Here is a 26707-nt window from a genome sequence, read left to right on the forward strand (position 1 = left end):
CAGTCCGTTTCCTGGCCAGAATCGGCAGGAGAAAGGGACACGTTAATCATTCATATTGTTGGGCTGAGAAAATGTTTGTCCTTTGGCTGTGCTCCTACCTTTGGGCCTTCTCTTTCTGGAGATATTTGGGTACCCTACTTGGAGGGCTCCCAAAGGCATCTAGCCTGGCCACTGTAGGTGGATGCTGGTTGAGAGGGAGGAATTCCAGACCTAGTAGGCCTTCCTTAGTTATTTATCATGCATATGTATAGCCTGCTCTTTAATAATATCAAGATACTATAATATCCAGAATATCAAACCATAAGAACAGTAAGAGCTGTTCGACAGTGGAATTTGCTGCCAAGGAGTGTGGTGGAGTCTCCTTCTTTGGAGGTCTTTAAGCAGAGGCTTGACAACCATATGTCAGGAGTGCTCTGATGGTGTTTCCTGCTTGGCAGGGGGTTGGACTCGATGGCCCTTGTGGTCTCTTCCAACTCTATGATTCTAAGAATCATAGAATCATAGATTCCTACTCTTGGGCAGAGTAAGAACTGCTTCTGGATCACCAAGCAAGAAAAAAAATCTATAATTGGCTGCTAACTCTTGTGTACATCTGCATAATAATAATAATAATAATAATAATAATTTATATCCCACCCATCTGACTGGGTGGGCAGCTCCCAACAGAATATTAAAAATACAATAAAATATCAGGCATTAAAAACTTCCCTAAACAGGGCTGCCTTCAGATGTCTTCTAAAAGTTGTGTAATTCTTGAAATCCAAAGGGCGGGCACCGCTATAGTGGTACCTCAGGTCACATACACTTCAGGTTACATATGCTTCAGGTTACAGACTCCGCTAACCCAGAAATAGTGCTTCAGGTTAAGAACTTTGCTTCGGGATGAGAACAGAAATTGTGCAGCAGTGGCAGCAGGAGGCCCCATTAGCTAAAGTGGTGCTTCAGGTTAAGAACAGTTTCAGGTTAAGAACGGACCTCCAGAACGAATTAAGTTCTTAACCCGAGGTACCACTGTACTTAGAAGTGAATCCCATTGAATTCGGCCTTAAATGCACTCGGGAGAAGAAATATAATTGCCTCAATCTAGGGACGGGCAGCAGAAGGCTGCATGTTTTGTGCGATGGTCCCATCTCTCCCCAGAGCAAGGCTGCTTCATAGGAATCCAAACTCAGAATCTGTGTATCCTCATGGGTTTTCCCCACAACGGTACTGCTCAGTGTGCCCAAAGCCTGCTTTGGTGTGCAGATTGTGGTTCTCGTTCCGCTGCAGATCAGGGTGAGTGTATTCAGATTGAGATATAGGACCATCCATACTATGTCCTTTCCCGATGTAGAAGTGACTCTTGAACCTTAATCCTTAAAGCTAGAGAAGAAGCTATGTTCTTGGTGACTAAAGAGGATCGGCACATCTTTCTCTCTTTAGGTCGTGACGACATACTGCCCTGCAAACAATCAGCCAATTGCCAGAGTTCGTCAGGTAAGGTTCTTCCTTTCTCTCTTTGATCAAGTCTATAGATAAATGCTACACTGGAAATTTTTGCAATACTCTTCGAATAGCCAAAGGCTAGGTTTGGAATGTCAATAGAGCTAATTGGGGAGGGGCTGTGGAAAAGTAGCTGAGAGCAGTGGAAGATGGAAATTTTATGGTTGTATGCTCCCTTCCTTTGCTGGATTTAAATCACATGTGTTGAAATGGTGGTTGCGCCACAGAAATGGGTTCGTGGTATATTTCCTCTTTTATTCTACCACTTCAGGCAAACTATTTCCAAAGGTTCTGAAGCTTTTTATGTTCAAATAGCACCACCTTCTTCCATAGAATTAGAATTTGCTGCTTGGGTACATTCTTTTTCCATTGGTGTTTTCTACAAGGGTCAAAAAATTACAAACGTTGTGACTCTTGTTTATTTAAAAAAATATATTGTTACAGGCCAGTATCGAAGACTATGAAGAAACACTAAAGAAAGCTAAAGAAGCCTGGAAAGTATGGGCAGAGGTAAGTTCGAATTCCTTAATATTTTTCTGAAGTACAGGCAGCTTCCCGTTTACACAGGGGTTATGTTCAGAAGCACCTTGCAGGTCGGTGAAATCGTGTGTAATTGAAACCCATTGAAAAAACCTGCAAACGCCGACCCCCTTTCTGCCCCTTTAGTGACATTTCAATGTTGTCTTAGTAGTAGTAGTAATAATAATAATAATAATAATAATAATAATAATAATAATAATTTATTTATACCCCACCCATCTGGCTGGGTTTCCCAGGCCACTCTGGGCGGCTCCCAACAGCATATTAAAAACACAATAAAACATCAGACATTAAAAACTTCCCTAAACAGGGTTGCCTTCAGATGTCTTTTAAAAGTCAGATAGTTGTTTATTTCCTTGACATCTGATGGGAGGGCGTTCCACAGGGCGGGTGCCACCACCGAGAAGGCCCTCTGCCTGGTTTCCTGATGTTTCCAAGTCACTTCTGGGTTTGGCACGATGCACTTACACACAGTTGTGCATGCATTGAATACGTGTAAACGGGGGACATTCTTTGATGAGCCACAGACTCATTAAATTCATTTTTATTAAGCAACGCCGTTAGATTCTGATCCGCTTGCCTTAATTTGTGTGAATCCTCTTTCTGATGCTTTACGCCTTGTGCTACCACTGTAAGCAGTTGCTATTAGAGTTGTGCTTTACAAGTAGCAGTTTGTTTGGTAGATCTGTGACTTCATTAGTACTAGAAGACTAAACGGCAACACCAAGATTTCAAAGATGCGGGTCATAGAAAGGGAAGCCACAACTTTTGAAGAACTAAAGACACACTTTGGCACACTTGCATTTTTGAAAAGCATCTGCATCTCTTGACAGATTTATTTCAATTGTCTTATGCATTCTCACAAATATATATACATACACACACACACACACACACACACACAATGGGAAGTGTCCAGAAGCATCTGTAGCTTTCGAAATACCAAATAATTTTTTCTTCTGATTTCCCTGGATTCAGACAAGTTGTGTCACTCAAGAAATCATCCATGATATTTTTTTAAAACTGATAGGATAAGTTACCTTGATACTTTCAATGGTGTTAATAGAGATCGCCTCATCTGGCTGCATGTTATTTAAACGTACGGTTTGGAACAAAGACCATAGTGTTTCGTAAGACTGGGCTTAAACCCGCTTTTCTCTTCTTTGTCTAGGTTCCTGCACCCAAACGAGGAGAAATTGTGAGACAGATTGGTGATGCCCTGAGAAAGAAAATCAATGTTTTGGGAAATCTGGTACGGTTTGCTGCTGCAACAGTAATCGCTCTGGCTGAAAGTTTTGGAACCATGTCTAAAATATAGCCACGTCTGTAAAATAAGAAATGATACAGTTTCGCTTGTGTGAATACTGTGGGGTTGCAAACCCCGGCAATCGGCAGCTGAGGGTATGTGCTTGCAAAGTGCAGAGCTCTGCTTTGCTCTCACAATTTGATTCCAAACTGCGTGGGCCAAAATGGACCACCCGGCGCCATTTTGACAGCCGGTGATTGACTGCCCGCCTGTCAGACTTCGACACATGGGAACTGAGGGGATGGGGATCCAGCCCACTGGTCGGTGCAGTTCCTTGCCTCTGATTTATATAGCGCTTAGTAGAATATTTCCTATTCAGTGATTGAACAGGACCAACATATTTCCTTAATACTGTCAGGTTTCTTTGGAGATGGGGAAGATCTCTGCTGAGAGTGTTGGCGAAGTCCAAGAATATGTGGATGTCTGCGACTATGCAGTTGGCTTATCCCGGATGATTGGTGGACCTGTATTGCCTTCGGAAAGTAAGCATGTATCTTACCTCGTTGCAGGGATTCAAACCGCCGACCTTCTGATCGGCAAGTCCTAGGCTCTGTGGTTTAACCCACAGCGCCACCCACGTCCCTCTCTGAATACATACTGGGTGCTATTAAGTAACCCAGGGCAGGAAAATCTCAGCGCTGTCAACTTTGCAGCTGCATTTCATGACTGTTGTCTTGAGCGTGCCTGCACAGTGAAGAAAATTTGTATTTTCTTGTACAGTGGTACCTCAGGTTAAGTACTTAATTTGTTCTGGAGGTCCGTTCTTAACCTGAAACTGTTCTTAACCTGAAGCACCACTTTCGCTAATGGGACCTCCTGCTGCCGCCGCACAATTTCTGTTCTCATCCTGAAGCAATATTCTTTACCTGAAGCACTATTTCTGGGTTAGTGGAGTCTGTTACCTGAAGCGTATGTAACCTGAGGTACCACTGTATTTTCCTCCAAGAAGCAGGCTGAGCGATGCCTTCATTGGTTCCAGCGGAATAAGTTATCATCCCTGTGGATCACCTTGTATAACTTCTCAAAATGCACAAATAAATGGGATGCAAGCGCGAGATTCTCCTTGCCAAACCTTGCTTCCCCCTCAGAATACAAAACTAGGAAGAAATAAGCTCTTCTGGCAGGATTGCAGCCTTGAGATAACAACAGATATAACTTTCATTGCATGGCTAACAGTTGGGTGTGGACTTTTCAATTACTCGGCTAGCAGCGCTCCAATTTTCAGTGAGCAGAGGTGGGAGGTTTAACCCTTCTCTTGCATTGGGAGAATGAGGGATCACACTTCCACTTCCCCATGTGCTGTGGTCCTAGTGAAAATCCATGTAGCTGGCATTATTTTTTTTTTTCAAGTAGCACAGGTAAATAGGTTGAAATGGATGTATTGAATAGTATTTGTGAAATATGCAGCATTTATGGGTAACACTGGAAACCATGGAAGGGAAGTCCACGGGTGAAGAAATTTATGGGGTTTTTTTGTTTTTGTGAAAAATCAATAGATAAGATTGTGGCATTTGCCTCCTATGTGAGTCATAAGGAAAGGGTTAAATGAGTGTGATGTGATTGGCCAGAGAGAAGAAATTTATGGGGTTTTTTTGTTTTTGTGAAAAATCAATAAATAAGATTGTGGCATTTACCTCCTATGTGAGTCATAAGGAAAGGGTTAAATGAGTGTGATGTGATTGGCCAGAGAGAAGAAATTTATGGGTTTTTTTTGTTTTTGTGAAAAATCAATAAATAAGATTGTGGCATTTACCTCCTATGTGAGTCATAAGGAAAGGGTTAAATGAGTGTGATGTGATTGGCCAGAGAGAAGAAATTTATGGGTTTTTTTTGTTTTTGTGAAAAATCAATAAATAAGATTGTGGCATTTACCTCCTATGTGAGTCATAAGGAAAGGGTTAAATGAGTGTGATGTGATTGGCCAGAGAGAAACTGATAGGAGGAGTTAGAGTGAGAGTCGGAGTGTGTGGAAGTCAGTTGAGAGTTGAAGAAGGAAGAGGGAGGATAAGTCTGTGGGTTGGTCGAGTTGTGTGGTGAGAGAGTGAGAGGAACTGTTAGGTGGAGTCAGATAGATAGTTGGGATAATCAGTTTGAAGTTGTTAGGAACATATGGTACAGTAAAGGAACTAAGATTAAGAAACTGCTAAGAAAAATTAACTGAAACCATAAGCTTGTTCATGCCTATAAATAAACTTGATTATTTGTTAATGTTAACAACTGTCTGGACTCTGTGAGTACCCGTGAGAAACGGGTTGGTGGCAGCGAAGAAAGCAATCACAGTGGTGGCACAGGGTCAATAGACCGTCAAACGTCCAGGGGCCCTGTGTGATCGCCACAAACATTTACAAAAAATATGTTTTTTTTCAAGCAGGTAGCGGTATACAGTTAAAGTACTTTTATTTCTTAAAAAAGAGATCTTATTTCAGATTATATAGAAGATGCCTGTAAGCACTTTTTGGCTCAAAAAGTAACGAAATCGTCCAGTAACTGGTGACCTCTTAACTTAGAACAGGTGTTGCACCTTTTGGGTATATTTCATGGCTGTTGGAAAGCTGTACACCGTGCTTGAAAAGACCACTAAATTGGGAGCAACCATTGAATTAGGCACCCGTCGTGCTGGTTTGCGCTCAGGGCTGAAACCTGGTTTAATGCACTCAAACCATGGTTTCTGAGGCTGGCTTGTTAAGCTAAGCAGAGTCTGTTGAATCACCACCTATGTTTTGAATACAGCAATAAGCTCAAGATTATTTTAAAAGCGGAACTTTACCGAGTCAAAGTCGTCCTCCGAAGAATGCTGGAGGAGAAAGGGAGGGAGGGAGCCTGGCTCTTTACACAAGGTGGTTTCGGCCTTATCTGCTTGTGGAGCTCATCCTATGCAAACAGAGCTATTTTTTGTGCTTTGATGCGAAGGGCTCTGCCGTCCAATTATTTCTAAAATAAGCTCAGTGCCTAAAAAAACTATCACAATAAGCTTTATGACACAGTGTGCTTGTGGGGATGGAATTTGGCTAATTCCTGTGCACACTGAGTTCCTTGGATAACGAGAAGGATAAATAGAATAAATGAAATCCTATTCTCATCAAATGTCCTCTGCTTGGCCTTTTTATTTGCAGGGCCTGGGCATGCCTTAATAGAACAATGGAATCCTTTGGGATTAGTAGGAATCATCACAGCTTTCAACTTTCCTGTAGCAGTTTATGGCTGGAACAACGCAATTGCAATGGTCTGTGGCAACGTCTGCCTCTGGTAAGTCGATCTGTCCTCCTTTATGGTGACTGTTTTAACTGGTGGCCTCTAATTTAACAATGGGCGCCGCGCCGTTTGAGTATATTTCATGGTTGTTGGAAAGCTGTGCACCGCAGATGCAGAAACTGGGCGTTGATGGATTCCAACTCCCATGAGCTCAGTCAGCACGGCCAAAGGTTGAGGATGATGGGAGTTGTAGTCTAGCAACTGGCCACCTCATGAGAAGAGAAGACTCCCTGGAAAAGACCCTGATGTTGGGAAAGATGGAGGGCACAAGGAGAAGGGGACGACAGAGGACGAGATGGTTGGACAGTGTTCTCGAAGCTACCAGCATGAGTTTGACCAAACTGCGGGAGGCAGTGGAAGACAGGAGTGCTTGGCATGTTCTGGTCCATGGGGTCACGAAGAGTCGGACACGACTAAACAACAACAACAAAAAACGTCTGAATGGCCACAAGTTCCCCGGCCCTTCCGTATGCTAAGTATTTATTCCCTACACAGCAGTTCTCTGGAATGTACTTAAAGCAGCGACTGTTTCCATTTCTTTATTGAATCTCTGTTCAGCAGCTAAGACAGTCACCTAGAACTACTGAGTCATACTTTTACAATGGAAAGATTATGATGCTTATTTGGTTAGGTACCCTGGCTATTGGACACTTGGGACCAAGTGAAGATGCTGGACATCTCCACCCTCTGCCTGGGGATCATTAGATCTGGACTGTTCTCACACACTAGCAACACATTCTGTAGAATTCTGTTATATTTTATCTGCACAATCGGAATGAATTTCAGAAACCAAAATGCTTTTTCTGTGCAGCCTGAGCAGGAGCAGTGAATGAGATTATAGTTAATTGTTCTAGCTTATTTTAACTTATCCCACCTCACTGCTGTGCTCGCAGTTGGGAAGAATTTTCTTGTATTATGAATGGTCCGTGTCACTGCTAAGAAAGAGGTCGGAACAGGCCAATATATAGTTGGACTGTCCCTGGATCAAGTGACTTTTTCCCTTTAAGTTCTTGAAGTTCTTAAACTAGCTGGAGGTTGTCATCTGAACCAGCCAGATGCTTAACTGAGAATCAATCGCAGTCAGTCCATCGTTTGAAAAACAAGACTTTAGAGTCGTCTTGCCCTGAAATGGCAACAATACATTCCATTTTGGCAACTGTAACCTTGGTTTAAGGAGACATTTGGCATGTAGTTTATACATCTTGAGTTTCTAACTCTGTACCCAAGTTTTAAGTAACCAAACATTGGTGGCCTGTTACTTCAAAGTTGCATGTTGTTTGGAGTTTTCTCATTTTAGCACCTGTTGAAAAGATGAAAACCTGTTAATCTACCGATTTAGGTAATTTTAGGTGTTCTAACGTAGCAGTTTCTTAAAATATCGTGCAATGTTCATTTTAAAATAAGCAGTTGGGAAGAATAATCTTTCCTGGTTTGTTTCCCTCCAAAGGAAAGGTGCTCCCACAACGTCGCTCGTTAGTGTCGCTGTTACAAAGTGAGTTTTCACTTATCTTTGTTGCTAGAAATTCTGTGCTTCCTTTCTGTCTCCTTTTCATTCTTCTGTATTGTTTTAAGAAGCTGGCTGAGTGCCGCCTTCGCTGCAGCTTGCATTCTGGGCTTCTCTGGTAGCGTCTGAAATGAGAGGTCTATGTCAACCTCCCTACTTTGGTTTCATTAGGGAGGGATGCGGATAATAATAATAATAATAATTTATTATTTATACCCCACCCATCTGGCTGGGTTTCCCCAGCCACCCTGGGTGGCTTCCAACAGAATATTAAAAACGTGATAAAACATCAAACATTAAAAACTTCCGTAAACAGGGCTGCCTTCAGATGTCTTCTAAAAGTCAGAGAGTTGTTTATTTCCTTGACATCTGACGGGAGGGCGTTCCACAGGGCGGGTGCCACTACTGAGAAGGCCCTCTGCCTGGTGCCCTGTAACTTCACTTCTCATGGTGAAGAAACTGCCAGAAGGCCCTGGCAGCTGGATCTCAGTGTCCAGGCATAATGATGGGGGTGGAGACGCTCCTTCAGGTCTACTGGGCCGAGGCCATTTAGGGCTTTAAAGGTTGGCACCAACACTTTGAATTGTGCTCGGAAATTTACTTGGGAGCCAATGCATGTCTCTCAGGACTGGTGTTATATAGTCCTAGCGGTCACTGCAAGGTCATGTATGAGCTGCCTCTTCTCCACATAGTTCCACATCTCATTTTGGGGGGTTTCTATAAACCCTCCAGAACAGATTTAGGGGGTGAATGTTGGGGAAGGAGGGGAAAGTCCTGTTGACCAAGCCGAAGTTGTTCTGTGCATGCTTCCAGCTAGCTCTCCGTTGAATACGACCTTTTCGTCTGTGCGTTTGGCAAGGTGATGAAAAGTCAAGTCTCACTATGTCCTGCACGTGTAAACCTTTTGCCAATGAACCATCAGGACATCTGATGAATCTTCTTTCTTTGTTTCCTAGAATAGTTGCCCAGGTTCTGGAGGACAACAAATTGCCTGGTGCTATCTGCTCTCTGGTCTGTGGTGGGGCAGATATTGGGTAGGTGCAACATTTGGTATTTTTATGCACAATTTGGGAAGATAGTCTGGTGGATCTTGATTAATCTCTTAACGGTCCTTTTAATCTACAGCTGCAAATGTTTCCTACTCTATTGACTCATTGCATCAGAACAACAACGAGGCTTTGCTTAAACTGTGATCTCCTTACTAAAGGAAAACCCATCCCCTCAGTAGACCTAGTCCCCTGCATATCTGCTTGGAAGTAAATTCCATTGGGTATGGCGGGGCTCACTCCAGATAAAGGATTGCATTGTGCACTCACTACCACAAATATGATGGCTAGAAATGTCAAATTCACTAGGAGGTTGAATTTACAGTAAGAAACCACACCTGTCCCTGATCAGTCATTCTAAAAGCCATTCTGAACCTTCCTCAAGGTTCAATTTTGCACACTTAAAAGAAATAGCTGTCTTGTGGCAACTTTGGTGTGTTCTCCCTCCAAATACAAAAACTTTCAAATATACGTGCTCCGTAAGCTTTGAGTGGCAGAGCGGAACGCTAAAGCGGTGGTTTCCAAATTTTTCCCCTTGGGCCACTTGAAAATCGCTGGTGGTCTTGGTGGACCACTCAATGATCTTTCTTGGTGGACCACTTTATGATCGTTCTGCAATTACAATAACTTTGGGCTGGATTTGCGCATGAATTTTAATTGTGTTTTACGGCTGATATTTCTTTCGATTTGTTGTTATTGCCGTTTGCATTCCATAGACTTCTGATTGTGATGCGATCAAATACAGTGTAGGAAACAAAAGAAGCAATGGATTTGGAAAAATGAATGCAAACATGGCATGGGACGGCAGAAGGAAGCTTGTTCATTCTGTTAAAAATACAGACTTTCCTTTAGACAAATAGCAAAGTTGACGGCTGAGGAGTGTCACAAGAATTATATATTTGATTGGCACAAATGCAACGTGTTTTGAGAGTGAAGGGCAGGGCTCCCCCTTCCTCCCACCCTAACATACTTTCTCATTCTACCTGTTTTCCACTGACTAAGAATCTTCCTCTGTCCTCTGCAGCAAAGCGATGGCAAAGGATGAAAGAGTGGATCTCTTGTCCTTCACTGGCAGCACCAATGTGGGCAAGCAGGTAGCGATGGTGGTTCAGGAGAGATTTGGTAAGTGGCGTATCATGATCCAGTATCTCTTCTGAATTCAAGGAGTCTTACAATTTTCCATGTTGTCAACTGCCCCGTGTTCTTCAGGTGAAGGGCAGTACACAAATTCAATTAATAATAATAATAATAATAATAATAATAATAATAATAATAATAATAATGCAAGTGGAAAGAGTGCTGGCTTTGGTCCAGCAGAACTCTTCCTATGTTCTTACAAGAAGCATCATGCACAAGCCCTTTGCATGCACATAGAGGAATTCTGAATTGTGGCCTGCCTCAAGGTTTTTTTTCAGCTTACAGAAAAAGCTGCTTTTTTAAAAAAAACAACAACAACTTTGACTCCCTTCTTCTTTTGTGAGCCTCTTTATTTATTTAGTCCATAAATTTTACACACTGCTTGGTTGTTGTTTTTTATATTAAAAAAATACTCGCTCAAAGATGCAAAGTCATTATGACAACTGGGCGTGAGGAGGGCATATTCCTAGCTAGGAATTGTGGGTAATGTTCACATGGCTTACTGCTTTTTTTTATTTCAATAGGACGGTCTCTGTTGGAGCTTGGTGGAAACAACGCTATTATAGGTAATTAATATTTTCATTAAAAGTTAAAGCCGATCTCTGGCTGAGTGAATGCGCATGGCCAATGGCTTTGCTGCAGGTTCTTAGGATTTTCTTGGAAATTTGAGTCCACATGCTTTCATGATGAGCAGCTGGTGTTTGCATTTAAGAGGGTGCTCAATATCTGTTCTGAAGTGGCACTTAATAGCCTTTTCTTTCAACCTCACTCCACCAAATGAAGGTCTTTTGCTTCATTTGTTACTTGCCACGTTCCTGCCCAAAATTCCGCAGAGTCCTCTTTGGCCTCCTAATGCCAACGAATAAGATTCCAGAGAAAAAACTGGGGTGCCCTTGTTTTTCTTGAGCATAAAGTTGGGGGCCAGATGGCACCTCCAATTGCTTTGCGGTGTTTGCTACAGTTCCAGATCAACAGTGGGAGCAGAACGGTTGCAGAGCTGTTATATGTGGATTGGAGTTGCAGTTTAGCAAAATCGAGAGGGCCAGAAGTTCCCTATAGAAGACGTTTTCTTTATCTTTTTTGTGCAGTGTGTGTTTTGCACTACCCAGTTATACTTCACTGTGTCTCCCCAGATCTGCAGGGAACTGGGTGATTCTCCTTGATTCAAAACAAAATGGGGTTTTCAGCTGTTACTCAGAGTAAAAAATTAGAGTTGAAATCAGTGGATTGAACTTAGTTATGTTTGATGATTATAACTACTACCTACAAGTTTTTTGAGGGTTTTTTGGGACGCGGGTGGCACTGTGGGTTAAACCACAGAGCCTAGGAATTGCCGATCAGAAGGTCGGCGGTTCGAATCCCCGCGACGAGGAGAGCTCCCGTTGCTCGGTTTCTGCTCCTGCCAACCTAGCAGTTTGAAAGCACATCTAAATGCAAGCAGATAAATAGGTACCGCTCTGGCGGGAAGGTAAACGCCGTTTCCGTGCGCTCCTCTGGTTCGCCAGAAGCGGCTTAGTCATGCTGGCCACATGACCTCCGGAAGCTGTACGCCAGCTCCCTTGGCCAACATAGCGAGATGAGTGCCGCAACCCCAGAGTCGGCCACGACTGGACCTAATGGTCAGGGGTCCCTTTACCTTTACCTTTACAAGTTTTTTTATGTGTGTGGCTGTTGGCAATTGTACTTTGTGGCCTTTCAGGTGTTTTGCTACTGCCTATAAAGGCCATTGAATTCTTTCAGAATCAAAACCTGCTTCTCTCTTCCCTAATGCTTTCTTTTTTGAAATCATTTTTATTTGGTTTTGCAAGTACAAAGTTGTAAAAATCCAAATATATATCCACATACAGAGATTCCTCCGAATCTCGGGTCTTCCCTTCACGGGGTCCCATTTTGAACATTTACAACCGCATATTCTTCCATACTCTTAACTTTTATATCAGTCCATCTTGTCCGTGATATTTATTACACTACAAGTGAAATCAAAATCCTTAATCCTAAACAACTTATAAAAATTTTCCCATTCTTTTATAAAGCTTTTGTCCTCTTGGGTTCTGAGTTTTCCAGGCATCTTTGCCATCGCTCTTCCCTCACGCTTCTTGACTGACTGCTCAGACTGTCAGTGAGAGTCTCCTCCGTCTCCCCATTTGCATCTGAATTCTCCCCTTTCTGTATCTTCTCAATGCCTTGCAGTCTTCGACGATGCCGACCTTCAGCTGGTCATTCCGTCGGCCCTCTTTGCGGCTGTGGGGACAGCAGGCCAGAGATGCACAACTGCCAGAAGGCTGGTAAGAAGCGCTGGGATTTCCGTGTCTTCTCCAAACGCCTGTTTGGATGGTAGTCGGACCCCTGCAGTGGCGTTAGGAACAGTGGTGGCTTGTGCCCAGGGCCGGATTTAGGTTTGATGAGGCCCTAAGCTACTAAAGGTAATGGGGCCCTTTATATGTTCAGCTGCCCTTTGTCAACAACAAATTGTTGCTTTTTTGTGTTGAATATATGCTATATGGCAATTTATGGACCTAATAGGTATCCAAAGCCATTTGCACTTAACAAAATACAGTGGTACCTCTGGTTACAAACTTAATTCGTTCCGTAGGTCCGTTCTTAACCTGAAACCGTTCTTAACCTGAGGTACCACTTTAGCTAATGGGGCCTCCCGCTGCTGGCACACAATTTGTGTTCTCATCCTGAGGTAAAGTTCTTAACCCGAGGTACTACTTCTGGGTTAGCGGAGTCTGTAACCCGAGGTGTTTGTAACCCAAGGTGTTTGTAACCCGAGGTACCACTATATGTATTTTAATATTAGATAACAGGTACAACAGCTTGACCTACATTCAACTGTGCTGCGCTGCGGTCTGCAGCTGCATGCTACATGTTGCCATGCAGCCAGTCTATGCAGAATGTAGGCACCCTATATATAGAAATGAACAAACCAGTGATAGTTTATGGAGCAGGCGGGGCCCATTACGTCCATCATAGGAGACTACACAACACAAAACACTGTTGCTGTATGTAGGTTTTATTTTATTTGTTTTTTATCTTATATTCTCGAAATGTACATCCAGATTTTTCCCCCTTTAATTTTTTGGGGGCCCCCAAGAGAGTGGGACCCTAAGTTACAGCTTGTTTATACATAAATCTGGCACTGCTTGTGCCCGTTGTGGCTGGTAGGATGGCAGGCCAACGGCTCGGTGGAGCCAGAGCCCAACAGTAGACAGAGCCTGGTAGTTATCGCTTTGACTCCCTCTTGGCCGCCCTCCTTGCTGGAATTGTGCAAAGGGCGACACTGCCACTAAGAAGCGAGTAAAGTCTGGCTGACAACGGACTGAGCTTGGTTTGTCCTAAGGCAGGCAAAGGGAAACTTGGCCCTCCAGATGTTTTTTGGGACTACAACTCCCATCATCCCTAGCTAACAGGATCAGTGGTCAGGGATGATGGGAGTTGTAGTTCCAAAACATCTGGAGGGCCGATGTTTGCCTTTGCCTATCCTAAGGGACCAGCCTCCACCGATTTAGGAGGGGCTCTTGTGTTTGTGCGTGCCTGTCACTCCCCTTCTCCTGCCTGAGCAACACAATATCTGTCCAGTTCCAGGAAGGAGTTGTCGTCTGAGTGCATCAGCAGTTTTAAGCACTGCTCATTCTATAACGGTCTGACTGCCCGTAGAAACTTTTCAATGAATCATTACATAACTATTAGGTATATTCCTGTTGCATTATTATGTAATTTATGTGAAAATACTCCACATCATAATGATGGAATGCTCTGTTGTCGTTCGTGTATGCCTTCCATCATCATTAAACAACAACAACAACAACAACAACAACAACAACAACAACAACAACTTATTTATTTATACAGTGGTACCTCGGGTTACATACACTTCAGGTTACAGACTCCGCTAACCCAGAAATAGTACCTCAGGTTAAGAACTTTGCTTCAGGATGAGAAAAGAAATTGTGCTCTGGCGGCGTGGCGGCAGCAGGAGGTCCCATTAGCTAAAGTGGTGCTTTCAGGTTAAGAACAGTTTTAGGATAAGAACAGACCTCTAGAAAGAATTAAGTTCTTAACCCGAGGTACCACTGTACTCTGCCCACCTGGCTGGGTTTCCCCCGCCACTCTGGGCAGCTCCCAACAGAATATTAAAAACATGATAAAACATCAAATATTTAAAACTTCCCTAAACAGGGCTGCCTTTAGATGTCTTCTAAAAGTCACATAGCTGTTTACAGTGGTGCCCCGCAAGACGAATGCCTCGCAAGACGGAAAACCCGCTAGACGAAAGGGTTTTCCGTTTTTGAGTTGCTTCGCAAGACGATTTTCCCTATGGGCTTGCTTCGCAAGACGAAACATCTTGCTAGTCTTGCGATTTCCCCCCCCTGCTCCCCCCCCTTTTCTAAGCCGCTAAGCCGCTAATAGCCTTTTAGCAGCTAAGCTGCTAAGCCTTTAATAGCCACTAAGCCGCTAATAGCGCTAATCCGCTTAGCCGCTAATAGGGTTGCTTCGCAAGACGAAAAAACGGCTAGACGAAGAGAATCGCGGAACGGATTCTTTTCGTCTTGCGAGGCACCACTGTATTTCCTTGACATCTAATGGGAGGGCATTCTACAGGGTGGGCGTCACTACCGAGAAGGCCCTTTAGCAAAGAATGGAACCAGAAGAACTCTGGTTAATTCCGAAGCGATAATCTTTCTTTAAATTTGTCTCCAGCACAGCTTGGATTGGTGCGGTTCTGTAAAAATGATACTTTTTTTTAATCTTTCAAGCATTGGATAAATTTTGTTTGCCAAATGAGCCATGCTTAGCCAACAGATCACAGGCTTCATAGCAGCCTGGGGGAAATCCCAAATGCTCTTTTAATATATATTTTTTATTCCAAAACCATTAGTTCTAAACTCAAAAGTGGATTTTTGTAGAACAAGATTTCCCCTCCTTCCCCCCTGACCTGTCTTCCAAATCTCCTATGGAGGGTCCTTAAGCTTTTCAAGGTGTGTTTCGGGATGTTGGAGTTGCAGGAGGAGAAAGGAAAGACCCGTTCTATTAATGGATGTCTGCTTGTGCGTGATGTTTGATGTCTCCCATTATTACTGCTCGCTTTTGAAATAAGGTTATTTAAATTCTGATCAGATCTCCCCAGTTCACAATGAATAGGAAAATACAGTTCCGAATTGCAGGCTTATGCAAATGAATAAAACCCAATAGGTGAAGCAGAAATGTTGGCACATCTCATTTAAGTCAGCAGTTACTTAGGAGTAACTGATTTAGGAGAAGTACCTAGCTTTCTCTTGATTGTGCACAGTGAAATAATTCCACGTTTTTCCCTTAAAGACCAAAATGTGCACTGGATTCTAAGTCTTTGATTAAATGTTTTAACTCAAAGTGCTATTATTTGGCTTTAGGCAGACCGAAGATCTTCAAATTCTGTTTTATGGTTTGCCAGACCAATTGCTGCATAAAGAAGAGCCCTTTGTATGCAAAAGTAACTGGATTCTAGAGCCTTTCGCTACTGCTGTTTGAATTTGTTGGGCTTTGTTAATTTCTGCTTTAAATGTCTTGGCAATTTTACCCTGAGATGGTGGAAGAATTTGCCAGCTCTCAAAAATGCCATCTGGTTGAGAAATAGAATGTGCATTTCTCAGTACAGTGGTACCTCGGGTTAAGAACTTAATTCGTTCTGGAGGTCTGTTCTTAACCTGAAACTGTTCTTAACCTGAAGCACCACTTTAGCTGCTGCCGTGCTGCTGGAGCACGATTTCTGTTCTCATCCTGAAGCAAAGTTCTTAACCTGAAGCACTATTTCTGGGTTAGCGGAGTATGTAACCTGAAGCGTCTGTAACCCGAGGTACCACTGTATGTATCTGGGGAGAAAGAGGAACTTGCCATAACTTAAAACAAAAAAAATTCCTTCCAGTAGCACCTTAAAGACCAACTAAGTTAGTTCTTGGTGTGAGCTTTCGTGTGCATGCACACTTCTTCAGATACACTGAAACAGAAGTTGCCAGATCCTTCTATATAGTGAGAAGGTGGGGAGGGGTATTACTCAGAGGAGGGTGGGGATGGGTGATTGGCAGATAGCTGTGATGAGCCTGTTGACGACTATTAACGACTGCAGTAGGTCTTACAGGAAAAAGCAAGGGGTGAGAAGGTGAAAAATGGCTTTGTCATGTATAGTGAGATAAGAATCCAATGTCTTTATTCAGGCCAGGTGTCTCCATGGTTTTAAGTTTGGTAATGATTTGCAATTCAGCAGCTTCTCTTTCCAGTCTATTTCTGAAATTCCTTTGTAGTAAAACAGCTACTTTGAGATCTTGTATAGAATGTCCTGGGAGATTGAAGTGTTCTCCTACTGGTTTCTCTGTCTTGTGATTCTTGATGTCAGATTTATGTCCGTTAATTCTTTGGCGTAAGGTTTGGCCTGTTTGTCCAATATAGAGAGCTGAAGGACACTGTTGGCATTTGATGGCATACACAATGTTAGACGATGAGCAATTAAATAGTCCAGAGATGGTGTGTGTGATGTTGTTGGGGCCAGTAATGGTGTTGTCCGGGTGTATGTGGCAGCAAAGTTGGCATCTGGGTTTATTGCAGGCTCTGGTGCCAGTGTCCGTGTTAAGTCTGGTTGTAGTATTATTGTGGGTTAGGAGTTGTTTAAGATTGGGTGGCTGTCTGTAGGCAATGAAAGGTCTTCCTCCCAGAGCTTGAGAAAGAGAACTGTCATTGTCCAGGAGAGGTTGTAGATCTCTGATGATGCGTTGTACTGTTTTAACTTGGGAGCTGTATGTGATGACTAGAGGAGTTCTGTTATTTTCTTTTTTGGGTCTGTCTTGCAGCAAGTTCTCTCTGGGTATCAGTCTGGCTCTGTTGATCTGTTGTCTAACTTCATCTGCTGGGTATTTTAGTTCTAAAAAGGTTTGCTGTAGATCTCTTAGGTGAGAGTCTCTGTCTGTAGAATTGGAACAGATACGGCTGTAACGTAGTGCCTGGCTATAAACAATGGACTGTTTGGTATGTTTGGGATGGTGGCTAGAGGCATGTAGATATGTTTGTCGGTCAGTTGGTTTACGGTATAAGGTGGTGTCTATGCGCCCATCCTGTATTTTTATAGTAGTGTCCAAAAAATGTATTTCTTGCATAGATTGATTCATTGTTAGGTTGATTGTGGGGTGAAAACACCTTCCACCAGAAATTCAATTCTTCACTATCTGAAGAAGTGTGCATGCACACGAAAGCTCACACCAAGAACTAACTTAGTTGGTCTTTAAGGTGCTACTGGAAGGAATTTTTTTTGTTTTGACTATGGCAGACCAACACGGCTACCCATCTGTAACTTGCCATAACTTAGTTTGATATCGAGGACAGCATAAAAATGGAAGTACTTTACAGTTGTATCTTGGTTTTTGAACAGCTTAGTTCTCTAACGTTTTGGCTCCCGAACACCACAAACCCAGAAGTGAGTATTCCGGTTTGCGAACTATTTTTGGAAGCTGAACATCCGACGGGGCTTCCACGGCTTCCGATTAGCTGCAGGAAATTCCATTAGCCAATCAGAAGCTGCAATTTGGTTTTCGAACATTTTGGAAGGCACACTTTGGTTTTCAAACGTTTTGGAGGTCCTACTTCCAAGGTACGACTGTATTGGCATTTTCAACATTCGGAACAAACTTTTAGCAGCCCCATTGTTCTCTGCAAGACCTTGGAAGTTAGCACCTCTGTTGCCAATCTTCAACCTATTTTTTTCTTCTAATGTTTTCTTAGTTTTTGCATGAAAGCATCCATGATGAAGTGGTGGAGAAACTTGTAAAGGCATATGCACAAGTCCGTATTGGAGATCCTTGGGACGGTAAGAGCTCCTCTTTGCTCTGGGAAGCATTGCATGGTGGTTCTTGGTTGCCATTGGAGTTTGGGAGAACTGAACAGTTGCCCACTTCCCAAGCTGCCATTTCGGGAGGGGGGGGAGGAGGAGCGGCTTTCTTCATAGCTCTGCCTCTTCCTTACAGGATTACCTGTGAGGTGTCTGAGAAGAAACTCTGTGCACACACGTGGGGGGGGGGGGCGTTTGAACCACCCAAAGGCCTTGCCCAAAACGTTGCTTCTCTTACTTAGGAGGGAGAAGTTGCATTTTGGCGCAAGAAAATTGCTTCAAGCAGCTCCAACTTGGGCCAAGCCTAGCTAATCTGAACTTCTTTCTCTATATATGTATATAATGGTTAAAGAAGAAAGTCTATGAGTCATGGTGGAGGGGAGAGCATGTATACAACTTCAACAGGGCTTTCTTTGTTTTGTTGCTGTTTTGTTAATGTTGTTAATACTGTTTTATAGATCTGAATACAGTGGTGCCTCGCAAGACGAAATTAATCCGTTCCACGAGTCTCTTCGTCTTGCGTTTTTTTCGTCTTGCGAAGCACGGCTATTAGCGGCTTAGCGGCTATTAACGGCTTAGCAGCTTTAAGAGAAAGGAAACAAACTCGCCAGAACTCGCAAGACGTTTCGTCTTGCGAAGCAAGCCCATAGGGAAATTCGTCTTGCGGAACGACTCAAAAAACGGAAAACTCTTTCGTCTTGCGTGTTTTTCGTCTTGCGAGGCATTCGTCTTGCGAGGTGCCACTGTAGTGCCATACTTTGTGAATCCTATAATATAATATTATAATATAATATAATATAATATAATATAATATAATATAATAGTTGGTGTAACTCAGGGGACAGCAAACTTTTTCAGTCCACTGTCCCTCAGACCTTGTGGGGAGCAGGACTATATTTTGAAGAGAAAAAAAATGAACGAATTCCTATGCCTCACAAATAACCCAGAGATGCATTTAAATAAAAGGACACATTCTACTCATGTGAAAACACCAGGCAGGCCCCACAAATAACCCAGAGATGCATTTTAAATAAAAGGACACATTCTACTCATGTAAGAAACATGCTGATTCCTGGACCCTCTGTGGGCCGGATTTAGAAGGCGATTGGGCTGGATCCGGCCCCCGGGCCTTAGTTTACCTACCTATGGTGTAACTGATGTTTAGCTTATTTTTTAGTTGTTTTGTTAATAGTGTTACATAGATGGTAATTGTTTTATTTGAGATTTGGGATTGTCTTCCTGATGATTTGGTAAGTATTCTATACGATTTATGCTGTATTCGTGATGTTCTATTATGTTATTTTTATCTTCTGTTTGTAAGCCGCTTTGGGAATCATTTGAATAAAAGGGGGCATAGAAATAGAAAAAAAGAAAGAAAAAGATCTGATCCTATTGACAGTGCAATAGTCCTAGGCATTATCTGGATTTCAACATTGTGATATATCAGCAGCTTGAATCCCTTGATAGGCTGATATATCACAATGTCTGGAACGTATCTTGGCTGCTTCTTCCTCCTTAGGGTTGCCGTATCTTGAAGAGGAAAAAAGAGGACAGCACAAACTGCTGCCAGCCTGAGTCCCCCACAAAAAAAACCCCCCAGACATTTCCTTTAAAATGTAGAAATCTGGTAATATAAAAAATTAGAAGTCACTTGAAAGCACCAAATAGGCCTAGGATTAAATTAGGATTTAATTGTAAGTAAGTTGGATTTAGAACAGTAAGAAAAGAGAATAAGATAGTTAATTGCTGGAAATAATTTTAGTTTAAGAATGATATTGGAGAGCTGTTACATGCAGATACAGTGAAATTCAGAAGGGAGGGATCTGAAGAAGTCAATTAGCAATGTAAGAGAAATTGGGTTTTAAAGGGATATGTGTTTTAAGATTTATTTATTTTTATTTATTAGTACTGTATTGTGTTTTCTTTTGTGTTTTTTCTTTTCTTTTTTCTATGTTATATTTGTTATAATTGTGGAAAATGCAATTTAAAAATTTGGAAAAATAATAATGTAGAAATCTGCCCAGATGACCATGTTGGCCCCCAAAAGAGGACATGTCCAGGTTTCCCCAGACATATGGCAACCTCGTTCCTCCCCACCTAAGCTTCCCACCCCCCAGCCAAGTGAGCCCCGATACCACTGTTGCTCTCATGAGCTGGAGGGACTTCTTTAAACGGTTTAGCGGAGGCAAGAAAACCTTTTTGTGCCCCAGCTGAACAAACCACTTTGTTGTTCTGTTCGCGCGAAAAGCGGGGCTTCTTTAAACAGCTCAGCGGATGCACAGAAGCCTTTTTTCGAGCAAGTTTCATCACAGCTAGAGGAAAGTTCTTGGTCTGCCTCTGTTCTGTGGTTTGCTGCTCCCTGTGGGAGCCTGGGGAGAGCTGAGCAGGCGAAGCAACAGACAAAAGCATTTTCTGGTTTCGAGTGGTGGATCGCCGGGGCAAAATTTTGAACCAGTTATCATGATGTGGATTATCATAGAATCATAGAATCATAGAGTTGGAATAGACCACAAGGGCCATCGAGTCCAACCCCCTGCCAAGCAGGAAACACCATCAGAGCACTCCTGACATATGGTTGTCAAGCCTCTGCTTAAAGACCTCCAAAGAAGGAGACTCCACCACACTCCTTGGCAGCAAATTCCACTGTCAAACAGCTCTTACTGTCAGGAAGTTCTTCCTAATGTTTAGGTGGAATCTTCTTTCTTGTAGTTTGGATCCATTGCTCCGTGTCCGCTTCTCTGGAGCAGCAGAAAACAACCTTTCTCCCTCCTCTATATGACATCCTTTTATATATTTGAACATGGCTATCATATCACCCCTTAACCTCCTCTTCTCCAGGCTAAACATGCCCAGCTCCCTTAGCCATTCCTCATAAGGCATCGTTTCCAGGCCTTTGACCATTTTGGTTGCCCTCCTCTGGACACGTTCCAGTTTGTCAGTGTCCTTCTTGAACTGTGGTGCCCAGAACTGGACACAGGATTGGATTGAAATCTGGTTCTCAACGATCTATCGCCAGATTGGCCAGGTCTATAGTGCAGTTCTCTTTTTATATACAGTGGTACCCCGCAAGACGAACGCCTCGCAAGACGGAAAACCCGCTAGACGAAAGGGTTTTCCGTTTTGGAGGCGCTTCGCAAAACGAATTTCCCTATGGGCTTGCTTCGCAAGACGAAAGCCCATAGGGAAATCTCCGGGACAGCGGGGAAGCGCAGCGCGTCTTCCCCACTGTCCTCGGACCTCCTCCGAAGCCTGGCGGCGGGGCGGAGAGACCTCTTCCCGCCGCCAGGCTTAGGAAGGATGCTCCGAAGCTAAAGAAGCTAAAGCAGCCTGCCGCGACCCTCTCCCGGCTGGAGAGGTGACGCGCGCCTATGGCAGGAGCCTCCATAGCCGAGCGTCACCTCTCCAGCCGGGAGAGCGCGCGCGGGGCTAAAGCAGCCCCCCGCGACCCTCTCCCAGGTGACGCGGGCCTATGGCAGGAGCCTCCATAGGCGCGCGTCACCTATCCAGCCGGGAGAGCGCGCGCAGGGCTAAAGCAGCCCCCCGCGACCCTCTCCCAGGTGACGCGCGCCTATGTCAGGAGCCTCCATAGCCGAGCGTCACCTCTCCAACCGGGAGAGCGCGCGCGGGGCTAAAGAAACCCCCCGCGACCCTCTCCCGGCTGGAGATGTGACGCGCGCCTATGGCAGGAACCTCCATAGGCGCCCGTCACCTCTCCAGCCGGGAGAGCGCGCGCGGGGCTAAACCAGCCCCCCGCGACCCTCTCCCGGCTGGAGAAGTGACGCGCGCCTATGGCAGGAGCCTCCATAGGCGCCCGTCACCTCTCCAGCCGGGAGAGCGCGCGCGGGGCTAAACCAGCCCCCCGCGACCCTCTCCCAGCTGGAGAAGTGACGCGCGCCTATGGCAGGAACCTCCATAGGCGCCCGTCACCTCTCCAGCCGGGAGAGCGCGCGCGGGGCTAAACCAGCCCCCCACGACCCTCTCCCAGGTGACGCGCGCCTATGGCAGGAGCCTCCATAGCCGAGCGTCACCTCTCCAGCTGGGAGAGCGCGCGCGTGGGGCTAAAGCAGCCCCCCGCGACCCTCTCCCAGGTGACGCGCGCCTATGGCAGGAGCCTCCATAGGTGCGCGTCACCTCTCCAACCGGGAGAGCGCGCGCGGGGCTAAAGAAACCCCCCGCGACCCTCTCCCGGCTGGAGATGTGACGCGCGCCTATGGCAGGAGCCTCCATAGGCGCCCGTCACCTCTCCAGCCGGGAGAGCGCGCGCGGGGCTAAACCAGCCCCCCGCGACCCTCTCCCAGGTGACGCGCGCCTATGGCAGGAGCCTCCATAGCCGAGCGTCACCTCTCCAGCCGGGAGAGCGCGCGCGGGGCTAAAGAAGCCATAGCCCCGCGACCCTCTCCCAGCTGGAGAAGTGACGCGTGACTATGGCAGCAGCCTCTGAAGGATGCACCGAAGCCTGGCTTGGGGGGGGGGCGGAGAGACCTTCTCCCCGCGCCAGCCTTCGGATGGCTGTCCTGAAGACTTGGGGTGGGAGAAGGGTTTTCCTTCCCACCGCCAACATTCAGAATGCTGTTCTGAATGTTGGCGGTGGGGAGGAAAAACCCTCCTCCCACGCAAGCCCCGGGAACAGAGGGAAAGCGCTGCGCGCCTTCCCCTCTGTTCCCGTACCTGTGCTGAAGGCTTGCGGTGGGGAGAAAAGCCCTTCTCCGCACCGCCAGCCTGGCAAGCGGTTTCCCTAGGAACGCATTAATTGATTTTCAATGCATTCCTATGGGAAACCGTGCTTCGCAAGACGAAAAACTCGCAAGAAGAAAAAACTTGCGGAACGAATTAATTTCGTCTTGCGAGGCACCACTGTACATATACAACATATACAGTGGAACCTCGGTTTTCTAATGTCTCAGTTGACGAATGATTCGGAACTTGAATGCCGTAAACCTGGAAGAAAATGCTTCCGTTTTCAAACATGCTTCCGAAGTCGAACCTTTGAGGTGGCTTCCGTATTGAGTTTTCGGTTTTCATACATTTCGGGACTCGAAGGGTCTTCCAGAATGGATTACGTCTGAAAACTGAGGTTCCACTGTACAGTCATACCTCGGGTTGAATATGCTTCATGTTGAGCGTGTTCGAGTTGTGCTCCGCGGCAACCCGGAAGTAACGGAGCGCTTTACTTCCGGGTTTTGCCGCTCACGCATGTGCAGACACTCAAAATGATGTCATGCGCAGAAGCGGCGAAAAGCGACGCATGCGTGCACAGACGTGTCGTTGCTAGTTACATTTGCTTCTGGATGTGAACGGGGCTCTGGAATGGATCCTGTTCGTATCCAGAGATACCACTGTATATGCATGTTTTATACATTTTATACATGTTTATTTGCTTTTCTGTTTTATCATATAATTAGTGCATAGTATGTTACAGGCAAACACATGGTATTATGAAAGGGGGGGAATCACATAAGCATAAAACATTTCTGTAAATAATATATCTCGAATTAATAATAGTAGCATAACTAGGTCCTCCAATTTAATTCACTCTTATAAAGCTTAATTTTAACTCCTCTTCCACCCTTTCTCTGGTTTCCTATCTGTTGTCTTTTTGACTGCATTTTCTTACTTTACTAAATTATGTTCATTACCTTTGTCACATCTACGGCTGAGTATTTATTTCCCCTGGTCTGTTACACTTATTTTCTTGTTATAATATTTCCCCCATATATTCTTTATATTATGTCCAGCCCTCTTTTGAATTCTTAATTGTCTTTATTTCGAGAGAAGAATGGCACCTTAGAATATTGGAATATATAGAACTTTATGGCATGACAAATAGATGAAGAAATATAGTGCAGTTCTCAAGACAACACAGCGGTAGGCATTGTGGTAAATGTGAGCTGTGGGCCCTGCTCAGATATACACTTTTCTTTTCTTTCTTGCAGCAAACACCCTCTATGGCCCTCTGCACACTGAGCAAGCGGTGAAGTTGTATGTTGATGCCGTGGCCCAGGCCAAACAGCAAGGTGGCTCTGTGGTCTATGGTGGGAAGGTGATTAATCTCATAAATACTTGAATATCTCTCGATATTTTCCCTACGATTACAAAAAAAGCTGTCATCTTGAACGTGTTTCTCCCAACAATGGTGCACTTTTTTTTCCTTGGAGGATAAAAGCTGCTTGAAGCATGGGTCATTGATTAGTTTTATTTCTGATCAAGGTTTTCTGGATGACAGATAATTTTAAAATAAAGCCCCACCGTGAAGCCTAAAAGGTGAAATTTCTTGGTAGTCATACTCTGAACGCACCCACTGATATCCATGGGCTTTTCATAGTTGATGGGGAATCTGCTGTCTTTGTGAGGTTACGAGTTCTGCTGAAAGCAAGCCGTTTTAGTGAATTCTCCAATACAATTGCTTTGGAGCATTGGGCATTTTACGTATGACCTGTCTTGCCCAAAACCAACTGGTGCCATTTTCTTCTCCACCTTTTCCATTCCAGGTTATAGATCGTCCCGGAAACTATGTTGAGCCGACCATTGTGACCGGCCTTCCACATAATGCGCCGATCGTGCAGACAGAGACATTTGTCCCTATTTTGTACGTGATAAAATTTAAGGTAAGTTTGGGTGTTAACGACTCGCTTTCTTTACACGTTCAAAGGTGGTAGCGTCATGAAGAAGGGAGGGGGAATTAATGGCCCATAAAAATGGTGCTGAATCGCACGAGTCAGCCTCCAAGTATTGGAAACCTTGAAATCCTTTCAAGTTTTGATTGGCAGCTGGCAACAGAACATTTGTTCAGGGACATTTGTCACCAAATGGTGTTAAATATGTTGGCCATAGCATTGGTTGTGTCAGGCAATATATATAATTTTTATTAGATTTTCTGTTTTACAATTTCAAATAAACATTTTACAAACTGTAAAATATCCAATGACTTCGCTTCTTCTCTTTTCATGGTCCATTTTACATACCCTACGTCCCTGTATATTTTACTATAACCATTGAAATTAGTTTTCCACTTCTACATCCATCTAAAATTATTTACTCTGTTGAATTTATCTTAATGCTGCCAGCATTTTCAGCTGTATACAATTATTTTCCATATATTCAATAAATGTTTTCCAGTCTTCTTTAAACGTGTGTTCTTTTTGCTCTCATATTCTATATGTTAAATCTGCATATTTTGTCAAATTGCCAATCCTCTTTAGTTGGGATCTCGCTCACTTTCCATTTTGGGGCTAACAAAACACGGGCCACAATTTTCACATATAAACAACCTTTTCTGACACCTGGGAATTTCAGTCTGGGTTATCCCCAACAAAAAGGATTCTGGGGTTTTTTGGGGGGGAAAGTACTTTTAAACATTTTTTTCAATTCATTATGGATCATTTCCCAATACCCTTTTACCTTTTTACACGTCCACCACATGTGGAAGAACGTTCCCTCTACTTCGTTACATTTCCAACACTTATCTGATTCTCTTTTATAAATCTTAGCTAATCTACTTGGAGTTAAGTACCATCTATGAATCATTTTCAAATAGTTCTTTCAATGAATAACATGCAGTAAATTTCAGGTCACTTTTCCAGAGTTTCAGATCTATATTGTGTCCTGTATCTATTGCCCAGTGTGTCATTGAAGCTTTAACAAGCTTGTCTTTCATTTCCCATTCTAATAGAAAACTATAAATTTTAGACAAAAGTTGATCCTTACTTTGCAAGAGTTCTTTTTCAGATTGTGAGCTTTGGTTCAAAAATCCATTCTTTCTATCTAATTTAAACATATCATGTAACTGGTGATCTTGCAACCAATCTGTAACCCAAGGTTTTCCTTGGGTTGTGTCAGGCAATTTTGGGGCATCCTTAATTTTCCTCTCTGGAAAACCAGAGCACAGGGCGAAAACTCTTGAGCTCCAACACACAACCAAGAGGACTATGAAAATTTGGGAGGATGGAGCAGGGTACTTTAATTAGAATGGTACTGCTCTCACAAAACAACAACAGGAGCATTCAAAAAAGAGTAAAATAACTGATAATTTGGAAAGGAAGGGTGGGCTGGAAGAACAGGGAGCTGAGAAGCAAAGGAAATGAAGAAAATACTTTGGTCTGAAAGAACCATTAAATGTTCAGTCCTCCAAGTCAGAGACAGAATTTGAAAAACCGCAAATAGCCACATGAGACAAGGCTATATTCCTCCTCCAAGGAAGAGGGCTTGGAGAATCTGGAAAATCCTTCCCTTCCCTCATTTATATGGAGATGTTAGTTTCATGTCGAACTGCTGCAGTGCCACGTTCATTTTTAATAATAATAATAATAATAATAATAATAATAATAATATAAAAAAAATTAATAATAATAATAATTTGTACCCTGCCCATCTGGCTGGGTTTCCACTCTGGGCGGCTCCCAACAGAATATTAAAAAAGCGATAAAACATCAACCTTTAAAAACTTCCCTAAACAGGGCTTCCTTCAGATATCTTTTAAAAGTCAGTTGTTTGTTTCTTTGACATCTGGTGGGAGGGCGTTCCACAGGGCGGGCGCCACCACCAAGAAGGCCCTCTGCCTGCTTCCCTGTAACCTCACTTCTCGACTC

At 43.8% G+C, this 26707-nt stretch overlaps 1 protein-coding gene across 1 annotated transcript in view; it reads left to right on the top strand.

The window, feature by feature from the left end:
* ALDH7A1 (aldehyde dehydrogenase 7 family member A1) overlaps nt 1-26707 on the top strand; it is a 34129-nt gene that overhangs the window by 2027 nt on the left and 5395 nt on the right. The window contains exons 2-14 of the mRNA XM_028749523.2: nt 1423-1476; nt 1927-1992; nt 3194-3274; nt 3687-3810; nt 6442-6574; nt 8028-8072; nt 9041-9118; nt 10155-10252; nt 10792-10833; nt 12458-12552; nt 18017-18101; nt 24056-24162; nt 24611-24727. Of these exons, the coding sequence (XP_028605356.2) occupies nt 1423-1476; nt 1927-1992; nt 3194-3274; nt 3687-3810; nt 6442-6574; nt 8028-8072; nt 9041-9118; nt 10155-10252; nt 10792-10833; nt 12458-12552; nt 18017-18101; nt 24056-24162; nt 24611-24727 (1125 nt within the window). The remainder of the gene's footprint in view (nt 1-1422; nt 1477-1926; nt 1993-3193; nt 3275-3686; nt 3811-6441; nt 6575-8027; nt 8073-9040; nt 9119-10154; nt 10253-10791; nt 10834-12457; nt 12553-18016; nt 18102-24055; nt 24163-24610; nt 24728-26707) is intronic.

The sequence above is a fragment of the Podarcis muralis genome, chromosome 11, assembly GCF_964188315.1.
Source record: "Podarcis muralis chromosome 11, rPodMur119.hap1.1, whole genome shotgun sequence".
NCBI lineage: Eukaryota > Metazoa > Chordata > Lepidosauria > Squamata > Lacertidae > Podarcis > Podarcis muralis.